The 13,569-nt window shown below is 36.3% G+C and overlaps 1 protein-coding gene across 1 annotated transcript in view; it reads right to left on the bottom strand.

Annotated features, from left to right (window-relative positions):
* The window catches only part of AQR (aquarius intron-binding spliceosomal factor), a 47,039-nt gene that overhangs the window by 15,626 nt on the left and 17,844 nt on the right, over positions 1 to 13,569 (bottom strand). The window contains exons 17-25 of the mRNA XM_036383966.2: positions 12,715 to 12,893; positions 10,769 to 10,936; positions 10,171 to 10,340; positions 6,819 to 7,060; positions 5,174 to 5,317; positions 4,585 to 4,654; positions 3,553 to 3,663; positions 2,294 to 2,403; positions 739 to 874 (exon numbers count right to left, since the gene is read on the bottom strand). Coding sequence (XP_036239859.1) covers positions 739 to 874; positions 2,294 to 2,403; positions 3,553 to 3,663; positions 4,585 to 4,654; positions 5,174 to 5,317; positions 6,819 to 7,060; positions 10,171 to 10,340; positions 10,769 to 10,936; positions 12,715 to 12,893 — 1,330 coding nt within the window. The remainder of the gene's footprint in view (positions 1 to 738; positions 875 to 2,293; positions 2,404 to 3,552; positions 3,664 to 4,584; positions 4,655 to 5,173; positions 5,318 to 6,818; positions 7,061 to 10,170; positions 10,341 to 10,768; positions 10,937 to 12,714; positions 12,894 to 13,569) is intronic.

The following is a 13,569-nucleotide window of genomic DNA, read 5'->3' as shown; positions in this document are numbered from 1 at the left end:
CACCTGCTACCAAAACCTTGCCACATAAACCCAGTACAGAAGTAAACTTCTTTATTATCTTTACTTACACTACTTTGATTTAAATACCAATGGGATTCATTTAGGAGGAAACTGAACCAGAAGATGACCTCTAGCAGTGTTCCTTGCACCCTTCAACATCTAATGTCCATTTAATGTTAAGGTCCACGCTAAAACTAGACCAGAGTAACTTCTGTAAAAACATACACAAGTAAGTGCATTCAGTCCTAAGTTCCACTCTGTAAACCTCCTTATGCAACACTAATTGCAAATGTAGACCACATCACTGAAAAATACATGGAGGAGAAATGAGGGACATGCAACATACCATTTTGTACACTGTACATTTGATTTCACACTGGCATTTAATGCTATAAAAGCCTCCTATGAGGACCATCAAGTAGCTGCTCTAATGCTTGTCCAAAATATAAAGCAGCCCACAGATTTTCCTATCTGAAGGAGAAGCTTCAGGTTAGAATCTTTGCCGGCATTCATGAAGGGCAGCAATGACTTGGTGAGTCAGCAGGCAGGATTTAAAACAATAGCAACACAAGCAAGTCATACTGCAATTTTAACTGTAGCTGTTACTGTATTGTGAATCACCAAGGAAAATGCTTTTTGCTTTTACTCTCAAGTCTGAAAAATTCATTGCAAGTTTTACAAAGTGTTTCGTAACATATTTAGGTCATACAGTCTCTACAAAAGTATTTCAGTCCTTACTTGGTATAAGAAAAAGTGGCCAGCTGTTTCACAAGTGTAAGATACATCTCCTGGGACTCCAAGACTCTCTTGTAATCGCCCAACTTCTCGCAGAAGTTCAAGTCTTCGAGCCAGCACATAATTGACTCTTCCATACCTTCAAAACAGATGATATATAACATATGTAATATATAATAATAATTTTTATTAAACTCAAAATAGTATCTCAATATCACAATGAGAGATCACAAAAAACCCCAGCACCCTGCCAAAACACTGTCACAACTACAATCCTGTTCCAAAGCCTAAGAATTTGTTACATGATGACTATTTTTATCAGTTGAACAAAACAAAACACTGTCACAACTACAATCCTGTTTCAAAGCCTAAGAATTCGTTACATGCTGACTATTTTTATCAGTTGAACCTTAACAATTCACAAAGCCAAGCTAATGAGAAATAAAGTTCTCAGAGTAGTGCAGCCCACTTTCAAATATATTCCTCAACCTTTACCCCTCCCTCTTGAACTACCAGAACCCATAGTGCTTGCACAAATATTCCACGGGTCTGGAGATTACCTTGAGAAAGTGTGAAAACAGACAACATAGTGTCGGAAAGAAAATTCCTTTTAACAACGAATGCTACAGTTCAAGGAATACACTAAACTATGGATAGTACTAAATAAATATCTGCTATGGCATCATTCAGTAAGTTTTTTGCTATCAAATTTCTGGAATAATTTGACTACGTCAAAGCATTCAATTTAAAGGAAAAAAATCACAAGGCATTTATTTTGCTAAATACTGAACTATGTATATGTGGGTAGCTTCTAGTGACTATATATAATTTTTACTACAGCTTTTGAAGTCCAAGTATTGCTATGATAATCCAGTACTGGACAGTTCAGATATTTCCAGTGCATGACCGTTATACCCCGCTTACACTCATGAATGTGTGTAATCCTACTGACGTCAATTGGACTAATGCATGACAAACATACAAATATTTAGAAGAACAGGTTCTTAAGTCTTTGTACTGACACAGAGTTCATAGCTTTCCTTACATACGTATACTTCAAAATGTGTTATCAATAAAATAAGCAACTTTGATGTTAAGCAAAGTTCAAGAAGAATTCAAAACAGAAAGTTTAATTTCCTGTTTATTAAAGCAAAAATCACCATAACAGTAGAAGTGATACCGTATTTGAACAAAAAAAACCTGTAGCTCTAAGAATCCACCTTATGATTCTAATTTCTCTCACAGATTAATTGTACAAAAGGTATGAGGGTCAAAAAAATATATAATTATCTATTATTCAAGCAGTTGATTTTGTGAAAAAGCAACTGACTGTCTCTAGAAGCTCAAGGAAGCACAGCTTTTGTACAGAGTAAGAACCAAAATTAATAAACCTGGTACTGAAAAATAGTGCAACCTGTGTTACTGGGATTGAATAACATGGGAAGGGTAAAACTTGTCCACCACAGCTCCTTTGCCTGGGAGGCAGAGTGGGTTCAACAGAGACATCTTGCTGCCATGTTTATACAAGGGAGTTTATCATTAGCATCTCCTTCCTCACCTGCTGAAATCTTTCTCTGTCTCTAATTCCTCTTCTCCGTGACCCAGACGCAGAAGGTGACGCTCATCAATGTCTAAAGCCATGATTTTTTCGAACAGCTGGTTCAAAGCCTAAAGATTGACAAGAACAGGAGAAAAGGTAGTTTTTAGAAGTTTAGAGGCTCTTGCAGGGGAAAATGGAGGAATTACTTGTAAGTAAAATAAGAGATTTTTCCTATTTTAGTATAAATGGAAGCTGAAACAAACAAAAATAATTTGTTTTAACAAAAGAAAGTTAATACTGAAACTCCTAATCTTGACAACAAGGAAATTAGCTTACTAACACCCTTTTATTTGCATACTTTATACAACAATCATATTTGATTTAGAATTAAATTTTGAAATTGTAATCACATAGTTAACTTAGTTGATAAAGCTATCAATTTACAAAACTGTCTCACAAACACCAATTTTTGTATGATGACATTAAACAATTTAACTTTTACTGTACATGAGAGAAGTATGATCTGGTACTGGCTGTCAGGTACTGGGACTCAATCCCATTTTGGATAACTGAATTTTGCTCAACTAAACTTCTAGGTGTGCTACATCTTCTACCTTAAACTCTTCAGTTCTCTAGTGGCTTACTATCAACTAACTCGTTTATTTCAAAGGAGCAAGCTTGTAAGCACTGGATCATCAAGTTTTGAAAATAAGAATAAACACAAACAAGCTCCACTTGCAGTTGCAAATGATGTAAACATCTTAAAATGCAGCATCAAAGCATGGGTAATGTACCCTGCTGAGATACAGTTAATTTCCCAGGGTACAATTTCAAGTTAATGTCCTCATTAAAGTCTTGTCTAGTAAGAAGTCTTCTATCTGCCTCAAAGTATTTCCTTCTTTTTCTCCTCAATAGACATGTTCACAATGTTCTCAACCCTTTCTCCCAACTGTCACTCTCCTGCCACCCATTGCAGACTGGCCTGTATTATTCCACGCTGTAACTCCACACCAAAATGATACTTTTTCAAAAATACTTTCTTGTTTTTGACCTCCAACCAATTAAACACATTGAAAACTTCAGATAAATAGTTTAGAACTACACACCTGAAATTCAAAAATTTAATTTCTCATTATCAAACTGGCAAAACTGCATGTAAGCTGACTCAAGTTTCTATTGTTAGGAGACAAATGCAATTCCCAAACTACTGATCTCAATACCTACTCCTCTTCTACATTGCAATTACAAGAAAATTCCACACATGATTGACACTTTACCTGATTAGAGTGGGTAACTATTAGAGTTCGTTGTTCTGGGAAATTATGATAAAGGTTGGATATTATCTGGACTGCTACATCAGTTTTTCCAGTACCAGGTGGACCCACTACCTAAAATCAAACACACACACACACAAAAATTAAAACAAACAAAAATCAATACACAATTTATCAGAGTAATTCAAAATAAAGAAAAACAGAGTTGGCTGGGGAAGAAAAAACCCAGAACAATTTCACAAGACACTGACATTACACATTGCTTCCTGGCTCTGGTGAACTTTCAGACCAAATACAACATACTATAAAAGATTCCTTTAGACTATTTTGGCAGATTCCTGACTAAAAGGAATATGGTAATCCAGCACAGGAAGTACTAATAAGAAAACAGATGTTCTCAGAGAAAAAAAGGCAGTTTAGCCTCAGAACAGGCTTAACAGGGGGGAAACAGTGAAAAGAGAATCAAGACACACAATTGAAAAACAATAAGGTGAAACAGACATAAAGAACAGGAAAAATTTTAAAAAAGAGAGAGTTCATTCCTTCTATTTACTCAGAAATCTACAACTGATGATATAGACATATAATAACAATTAATGTTTTCATAAGCTCAATTCTACAAACACTCCATTTTAAAGGTATCCAAGTATTATAAAGAAAGCATCTCAAAATAATTTTTGCATGATTAAGAAGCACAGAATAGCAGTTTTCATAAGCATCTACACATAAAATTACAAATTCTTATGAAATCATTCCTGCTTTATTTAAAGACTCTCCAACCACTTCAAAAGTAAATTCAGTTGCTGTGGAAAGCATTCAGCCACTGAAACACAGGATATAGAGATGTGTTGCTCTATGATTTTGTGAGGATTGGAGCATGTTGAGCCTCTGAAAGTTAATTTTTCATATCCTTAAACTATTAATAGAAATTACCTCAGCAAGGCTACAGAAAAGGGCATTACTAGGATTTCACTGAAAGTACCTAAGGCCAAAATTAATAAAATAAGAGTATAGAATCCTTAAAAACATCCTCACCATAGTTAGTCCAGGCTGCATTCCTGCACGGATGGCTTCAATCTGAGTATGGGTAAATTGAATAGTATTGCTGTAACAAAGCAGAATGATATCAGATAATTGATAGATTCTGCCAACAATTTTGATAAAAGCAATCGTTTTAACAAGTTTTATTTCAATTAATTGTTTATATCTTTTCTGAACTAGACATTTGCAAAATTTTGCACAAATTAAATCAGCATTACAACTATATTTTTTATAGATACAACAGTCTTGAAATTTCTGAGCAAGACAGTAAATCATGTTGTCCATGTGACAACTCTTTCCATCTAAAAGCCTGTTTGTCTTTAGTCATTATTTGCAGAGAATGTTGTAAAATTATTTAGGTATTACTTTCCTAATATTCAAATTCCTGAGACAACAATCACTAGAAGACAGTATTTCTCACTGTTCTTCAAGGGACTCTTTTCACAGATGGGGACAATAGAATAACTTTTTCACAGATGGGGGACAATTTTGATTCAAATATAAAATAAACCAGTCTCATTTCTGAAAATGAACTGCTATGCATGTGTTGTCATTTGAAAAGAAGTTCCCATCCATTTCTTACCGTTTTGGTTGATTATATGGATATGGTCCCCTGTTTGGGATAACATGAGGCTCTACAATCAGTGTTTTAGCTTCTTCAGGGTTCTCTTCACTTCCATCCTCTTTTCTTTTCATTCCTTTACCTTCCTTCATTGGAAAAGTTATTCTGCAACACATAATTTAAGGTTAAAGTTCAACATGTTCACTATGACATGGACTGTCTCAGAAGGTGATAAAGATTTTTTCTCACCATTAAGACAAACTTTCATACAACAGGAAAACAAGTGCTGCAAATAACAAAGTTTTAAGGAGAATAAAGAAGAGAAATGCCAAATGAATTGATGAAGCTGATTAAACAAAGTGTGTCAAAAGCACTCTTTTCACAACTGGAAAAGCCAGGAGCAGTGCTGAGAGCCAGCTGGAAGAACACTGAAGACAAGTTCATAAGTGAAAATGGAAGGGACAGGAGAAAAGTTATCATAGAACATAAGCTGTGTCAGTGTTCCAAACTATTCCAACAGATGAAGGGTTTTATCCTCCAATTTCAATTTTTTTTAGCCTTCTATATATATTAGCAAGCTTCTCTAATTCAGAAACAAATCACAGGTGAAGAAATCTCAATGCCCATCCAAAATGCAGATATCTATAACAGTAATAATCTCTTACAGGACAAATGTAGCAGTAGGAAGAGCAACAGCTCTTCATAAAGAGCAGTATCTCTCTTAACATAGGAACTGAAACTGAACAACAGGTCATTGAGGAAAACTGAGTGTGAGATCTTTTCCTGATATCTTCAGATGATTTTTACATCATTATATAGTGTTAGTGCCTTCTTCACACAAATTCTTCATGTAGTATTTCCAAAAAAAGCTCAGGAGATTATCTCCCTGCTTTTCAAGATTCAGTTTAGCCATGATAAAAGCTGACTGGTGCAGGGGAAAGGTGTCTTTTCCCTCCATACATTTATTCCTTCACAAGGAAAAGATGTAGTCTCTTCAGCTGAATGAACTGTTCTCCAATACTATGCACTGTGAAATTCAGTTGTCAAAATTCAAGGAAGTGCACCAGGAGGGATAGAATTGTCAAGTCTAAAAATGCTGGACAACAGCACCACTAAAACTAAACGAGTAAATCTTATTTAGCTGCCAATGGCATCCTATTTCAGAAATAATTTCTAAAAATAAGCATTATGGGATTTCAGACTTAATCCTTTATGTTGATTGAACAGTGTTTCCAAAAGCTCAAATTTTAACTGGTGTTGAAATTGCTGGTCTTAGCTTGTTGTAATGAGACATGTAAGGAAACTATGGAATTAAAATTCTCTAGCCTGATCTTGAGGAGGCTAGATATGATAATACAGAAGAGAGTATTATGTGTCTTGATTCTATCTCATACTTTGTTTTTTGCATATATTTTGTAGGCTGATCTACAAGCAATGCTCTGATGCATTTTTATACAGAAGAGAACACAAGCTGGTCCTGGGTCTTGCTGTCATACAGTTAACTCTATCATGTAACTATCTAAATCTTACATATCTAAACATAATCTAAACATATTTCTATCTTTTTTTAAAAGAAAGAGCATCTCCTTTCAACCCCTGAACATAACTCCACCTGAAAACACTTTTTAGCAAGAATATCAAGAAGTACTTGAAATATTGAGATCACCTGAAGGGGGGTACATGCAGATCTGGATTGTCAACAGTGACTTTAACAGTGTACCCAGGAAAGCTAGCTTTTAAATGATCAATGGACAGGAAAGTGTCATTAAAATCCAGAGTTGCAATCTGATTGGGCATTTTTGAATAGTGTGCACTACTTGGGTCTCCATATCCAAGAATGATGTCATGCAGCCAGTCAGGGACCACACAATCTGTGTTCATCAGGTTCCTGATAGTCTCCAGAAGAGCCTGTAAATAAGAAAAGCCAGAAAAAACAGGATTGAAGAGACTGACTTTTTACCAAGTAAAAATCATACTGAAGATCAATCAAATCTGTTTTAAGATTATAGAATATAACTCTTTAATTGACAGTGTTTGGTTTGATTGAGTCAATATATGGACAGTGTACATATGCAACAAAACACCAGTATCAAAGCACAGAATTTTTAAACTAAGAATAAAATAAGAGCTAGTAAAGATGACCATAATCATCAGTAAAGTTTTCATCCCAGAACACTCACTGCAAGGGAAAAACACATAGAAGATCCTCATGCAGTTTAAGGTTTCCTCTTACATGCCTATAAACTTCACCCTTGCAGTCAGCTTAAGCCTCCCTTCAAGCATTTGCTTTTCACCCACAAATTAATTTATCGAATCATCTGTGGTTATGCAAGTTTTCTCTCCTTTCCCCTCTTATGAAAATACCAATGCTCCAGACCCTAGACTTGCACAGAAGGTGTGCTTTTTAACTAAGAGGTAGCTGAATTTTAGCCTTCCTGTTAAAGGGTTACTTTAGTGGCAAGTCTTGAAGAACTCTCTCACTTGAACCTTGGCATTTGGTCACCATGTATCTGCACTGATTTCCAGATCCTCTGACTTCCTTTGCCACCAAACATGGACACAAATGAATGGCAAACATGGTGCCTCAGCCGTCCACACCAGAATAAAATACAGAACCTCCAAATGCCAAACTTGTAAAAGAACAGTCAGTCAAATCAAAGTACAGAATTTTATTCAGATAGTCTACGTTTATCTATCCATCTCCAAAGGGTAGGTTTTTCTTTTCCTGCTTGTGTTGTATCATTCAAAGAGTCAAGTAATGCGATCACTATCCCTGCTTAGTCAACCTCTATTAAGGTCCTGGTTCTTCCCCACTACTCAGCGTTGGTGAGACCACATCTGGAGGCTCTGTCCAGTGCTGGGCTCCTCAGGACAAGAGATACAGACATACTGGAATGGGTCTAGCAAAGATCTACTAAGATGATTAAGGGATTGGAGAAGCTGTTGTATGAGAAGCTGAGAGAGCTGGGATTGTTCAGCCTCAAGAATACAAAACTCAAGGAGCATTGGAGAATTTGAGTGATTTGTATAAAAAAAATGCAACGGGATGAAGTAAGGTCAATGGAATGAGAGTCCACTCAGTAGTGCCCTGTGAAAGGACAAGGGGCAATGGACACGAACTGAGATATGGGAAATTCCACCTAAAAACACCAAAATATTTTTACTGTGGAGGTAATGCAAGATTGAAAAGGTTGTCTAGACTGGCTAGGTAGTTTCCATCACTGGACATATCCAATTCCAACTACATAGTGACAAGATCTTGAGCCAATTGCTCTAGCTGACTCTGCTTTAAACAGGTCTTGGACTAAATCATCTCCTAAGGTCCCTCTAACCTTAACCATTCTCTGAATATGTTTCTTCCAGTCACAGTCATGCTGTGGATTCTGTGACAGACCTGCAAAGCTATGAAGTTGAAGGCATCTTAGCACTTCTGAAGCCTGAATTACTTCAAAGATATATGGATGGACAAGCCCCATATTAAGTAACATTTTTTATATTTTTGTTGCAAATATAGAACAAGTACTTCTGGCTCAAACATATATTAAGCACAGCAAAATATGTTTGTGCTAAGAAAAGCACAAAGAAATCAGAAAATGTCACATTTTCAGGTAGTATTTCTAAACCCAGTGATCGGTTTTCAAGAGGAAGCAAGAAATATGTTCCTAACAGCAAATGTGGTGCTTCTACATCACAAAAACTTGGCTTCAGCTTTTCAAAAAGTAATTTATACACATGTAAAAATAGTAACATTCATTCTTGTAAGAACTAACACTGCTGACCAATTGTAGTGACACAGTGGTGTCACCTCCAGCAAACACACTGTATTTGCACTTTCTCTGCTGTCTCATCTGCTTAATTTACAAGGACTGCACAAGAGCTCTCTTGTCTCCTCTCCTACAAGCTCAGCTTTAAACTTCAAGCTGCCTTCCATCTGCTGCATACATTGTCTACACTAATCACAGCATCATCTTGTTTTCTTTTCTCCAGCTGAAGTTAGAAAGGTTTGCAAATGACATGGAATGCACACACCTAAACTGGCAGCAATGTGATAAATGTGGAAATACCTTAGATTGCCTAGAAGATGAAGGTATGAGACTTTCATAAATGCCAGCATAAAATGGCTTGCATTGGGATTTGCCTGTAAATTAGCTGAAAGAACACAGCACAAATGATGGCACCACAATGGTCTATGCAAGCTGCTGCTTCACACCAGAGCTATCTTTCTAGATACAGAAAGAAAAAAAGGTCCAAGTCTTCCTGCCTACTTGTTAATCCATTTACACAGAACTTGCTACAGAATCCCTCAAAATGAAAATCACTTCAATTATGCAGTGCATGATTTTAAGGCACCAAAAGAAATGTAGTTTTTCATTCATGCTGCATTTTCAAAATGGAAAACTCAAGGAACATTAATGATTCAGAGGTCTAAAAAGCAAAGAAACTGAGTAAGAAATATTTTAGGTGTATAAAATTATGTACCCTCACACTGAAGGTGGCCTACAGCACCTTGTGCTACAGTACAAATTTGCCCAGCAGGTGAAGGGAAGTGGCTCCTTCCTTTCTGCTCAGCACTGTGGAGGCTGATTGATATAACAGTTTTGGCTGAAAGGAACCTTAAAAGCTCATCTAGTCCACCTCCCCTGCAATGAGCAGGGCCATCTTCAAGCAGATCAAGTTTCTCAGAGCCTTGTCCAACCTAACCTTGAAAATTTCCAGGGATGGGGCATCTATGACCTCTTGGCAACCTGTTCCAGCATTTCATCACCCTCATCATGAAATAGTTTTCTTTTATCTGGTCTGCATCTACCATCTTTTAGTTTATAAACAATCCCCTTGTACTACCACTATTAGAAAGTTAGTCCTCATCTTTCTTATAAGCCCCCTTACTGAAAGGGTGCAGTCAGGTCTCCCTGAAACCTTCACTTCTCCAGACTAAACAACTCCAACTCTCTCAGGCTTTCCCTGCAGGAGAGGTGCTCCATCCCTCTGACCAAAGAGCTAAGAGGCAAGTATCTTACCTTGAAATTGTTTTCTTTTGGTTTTCTTCTCATTATTATATTAAATGTCTCATAGACATCTTCTGCTCCATTTTGGATTGTGTTGGTCATGTCCTGCTGATACTGGTTTGGGTCCAGAAATACTCTGTATGTTCTGCAATCACCTTTAAGTCTTGGTTTCGGTTCAGGTCCTGCCCATAATGAAACATCAAAATTAGAATTTGACTCAGTGGTAAAAGCGAACTATCATTCAAATAAGTGATCCATAATTGTTCCTCAAATGAAATTCAGACAAATTTGTATGATGAAACTAATTTCTGCGTAGCAATGGACACATTTTCACTGCATTATTCCAACAGTTTTTGAACAGAATCTCTTTTACTCCTTAACTCAATACTGGATTTATTTAATTAATGTAGCTACATCAGATTTTACCAGAGGAAACTAGCTGACCTTTCTCAGGCTGCTTATGGAATTGGTTTGTTTTTTTCCATGTATGTAACTAATTCAATGAGCATTCTTTAAAAGAGAGAAAATTATCAATTAGCCTGTTAAATATAAAAAAAAAAAAACAGAGACAGAAAGACAAATCTCTTGAACAAGTTTTGGGATATCATACCTTCTTCAATGACACGCCCCTTCTCATCCAACATGCCCTGAATTTCACAGCCTCTGACATACACCAGGCCAGTCTGCTCCACGAAAGGCTGTCTCCTGTCAAACTTGGTGCCGTAGGGCTGCATGGGACGCACCGTGATCAGGAAGCAGACGTCGTGCTTGCGCAGACCTGAGCCCCAAAAGGAACAGGCAGAGATTTGATTGAATGGCACTGTCCTCATCAACTCCTTAACATATGTATATAAAAGAATGCACTCATATTTCTTTTATAAAATCCCACCTGTATAGATTTTGTTTTGCTTCAAAATACGCCTTGAACTTAGAGAATACAAAACCATAGGACACTGTGATATAATAGATATGAAAACTAGAAGTTGAATGCTTTTTTCATAAGAACAAATATTATTTCAAGATTATTCTTCTCCCAATAATCTTACTCTAGCTATTTTTACCTAATTATTTTCAATTATCTCTAAGAAGTGCGGCATTAATCTCTTATTCTCATTGCTTCCCTCTGGACAAACCTCCAATTCCTTTTTTTCTGTTTTTTACAACAAGTTAAGTGCAGTGCCTAGAACTGGGCACAAAATCCTAAACCAAGTTACTTTAGTTATCTATTTAATAAAGTAAAAGGTTGCTTAAACAAGTTACTTGCTTACTGTTACATTCCAGTTTATAAATTCCAATATAACTTGAGATTTTGTCTTTTTCCCTCAGTACTAACACAATGTTGGGAATCACATTCACTTGTGAGCAATGATGACCTCTGATCCTTCTGTTCTGCAGAGGTACTGCCTGTTAAGTTATTCCCCCAACATGTATTTGTACAGTGACTTGTTTTTGCTTAATAATCATCCCTGTTGAACTACGTGCTACTTGTAAAATGCTGCTTCTCCAATTCACTAACATAATTCTGAACACTAAATTTTCTCTCCAGTACACCTCCAGAGTCTCAGAGATCTAAGACACCTTCAAAGTTCAGAAAACATGCTGTATTTTTCATGTTCCTCATTAAGCACCAGATACTGTTCAACAGAAGGCAGTTTCATCAAGATCCTGTTAAGTCAGGCAATGATTTATGAATTCTTCATCTCAGTTTTCATTTAGTTAAAATATTATTTTTTACAAATCATAAAGGCTGTTTTAGTATTTAAAAAGCTAAGTGCATCACTATATAGATACCTTCATTATAGTGAATTCTCTGCCATCCTCCTAGATTTTTTACTTTAAGAGAAATCTATAGCCCCAAAGCGGCATCTGCTCATTTATCACACAGTCCAGCTTTAGCATTTGTGCTATGTGACCTGCAATCACACTACGCAGCTCCAGCACATTTATCAGGTTTCTCTAACAAAAGAGAAAGGAGTGACATTTACTGATAATACAAGTACAACTGCATGCTTCTATGTCACTTGCCAACACAGTCAACTAAAGTTCAAATCCCCAAGCCAAAGAAGTGTCGCCTGTGGATACTTACAAGAAACAGTATTTGGTACAGTCAGCACTTTATAATATTCAAACATACTGTAAACTGCTGAAATGCACTGGTTTGAAGTAAATAAAAATCTGTCCTCTCCACTTCTGTATGAGATAGATATCACCTTCCCCATACTTTTCAATATGACATTTTTAGCTTAAAATGCTAAGTTAACTTTCCACAGTGCTGTAAAGGACAGCATTTTACAGTTGGTCACTGACTGACATCAGTCTGAAGTAATAAACATTCTGTTCCCAATGAAACGTCTAAGTAATTATTTCAAACTTCACTTTATGAAAATATAAACTCCTTAAACTTGGAGTTTGAGTAATTGTCTTCTAAACAGTGTATTAGGATTGACAAATCTGTACCATGGATTAAAACCTCCTTTTCTCACAAATAAGACTACATCAAAATGTATTTTGATGAGCACCTATTCTGAGCACTTTATTTCAAAGCATGTTAAGTACCTTCCCATTCATCTTTGATGTTATCTCGGACATTCAAATTAATTGTAACGTCTGCTCGCACTCGCATGGGCCAGTTTTCACCAATGTTGGGCTTGGCCACCTCCACCACTGTGAAAGAGACAATAGGCTGTGCCATCCTAGCCCATCCACCAAAGACCACACCTCCATATTCTGATAACCTAAGAAATAAACACCAAAAGTTTTTTAGTCATTAGCTGATAATAGATTCAATTCTTTTTTAAACTATGAAAAAATTAACCCCACAGTAACTTTTAAGAAAAAAATAGAATTCTTAACTTTATGTGCTACTGAATTAGATTCATGCAATCCCGCATTTTAGAATCGAAGCATAACATGACTTATATTTCAAAAAACAAAGGCAAGTTATGCTAGCATTATTCAAAAAACTCACAGACACAGAAGATAAAGGAAAGGTAACAAAAAACAAGTACTGAGTATAAAAGATATCACACCAAATAAACCCTTTAAACCAAAAGAGGATTAAAATGTGGCAGATGGCCACAAATTCAAGAATATTCAGTAACATCCCCCCAGACAGAGGAGTTTATGATGTTTGCATATTTTGTCAAGTCAGCCATGGAAAATTAACTCGTCCATCTTAACACAACTAAGGCTTTTTGTTAGCATCCAGCATGCTGCCTTTAACACACCTGCAGGGATACATAACCACAAACCCCTAAAATATCAACCCTTGGCATGGCAACACCTTATGGAAGGAGTAAGTACAAACCACAGTATCGATGCAATAATTTTAACACATTTGTTACTATGTACTTAGTATACACACAGTATCAGTGTTTGATTCCTAAACACACTTTGATTAGAAGGGAACTG

This window comes from Molothrus ater, chromosome 6, assembly GCF_012460135.2.
Source record: "Molothrus ater isolate BHLD 08-10-18 breed brown headed cowbird chromosome 6, BPBGC_Mater_1.1, whole genome shotgun sequence".
Classification (NCBI taxonomy): domain Eukaryota; kingdom Metazoa; phylum Chordata; class Aves; order Passeriformes; family Icteridae; genus Molothrus; species Molothrus ater.
Note: the sequence above shows the minus strand (reverse complement) of the source record. Positions and strands in the feature narration are given on the sequence as shown.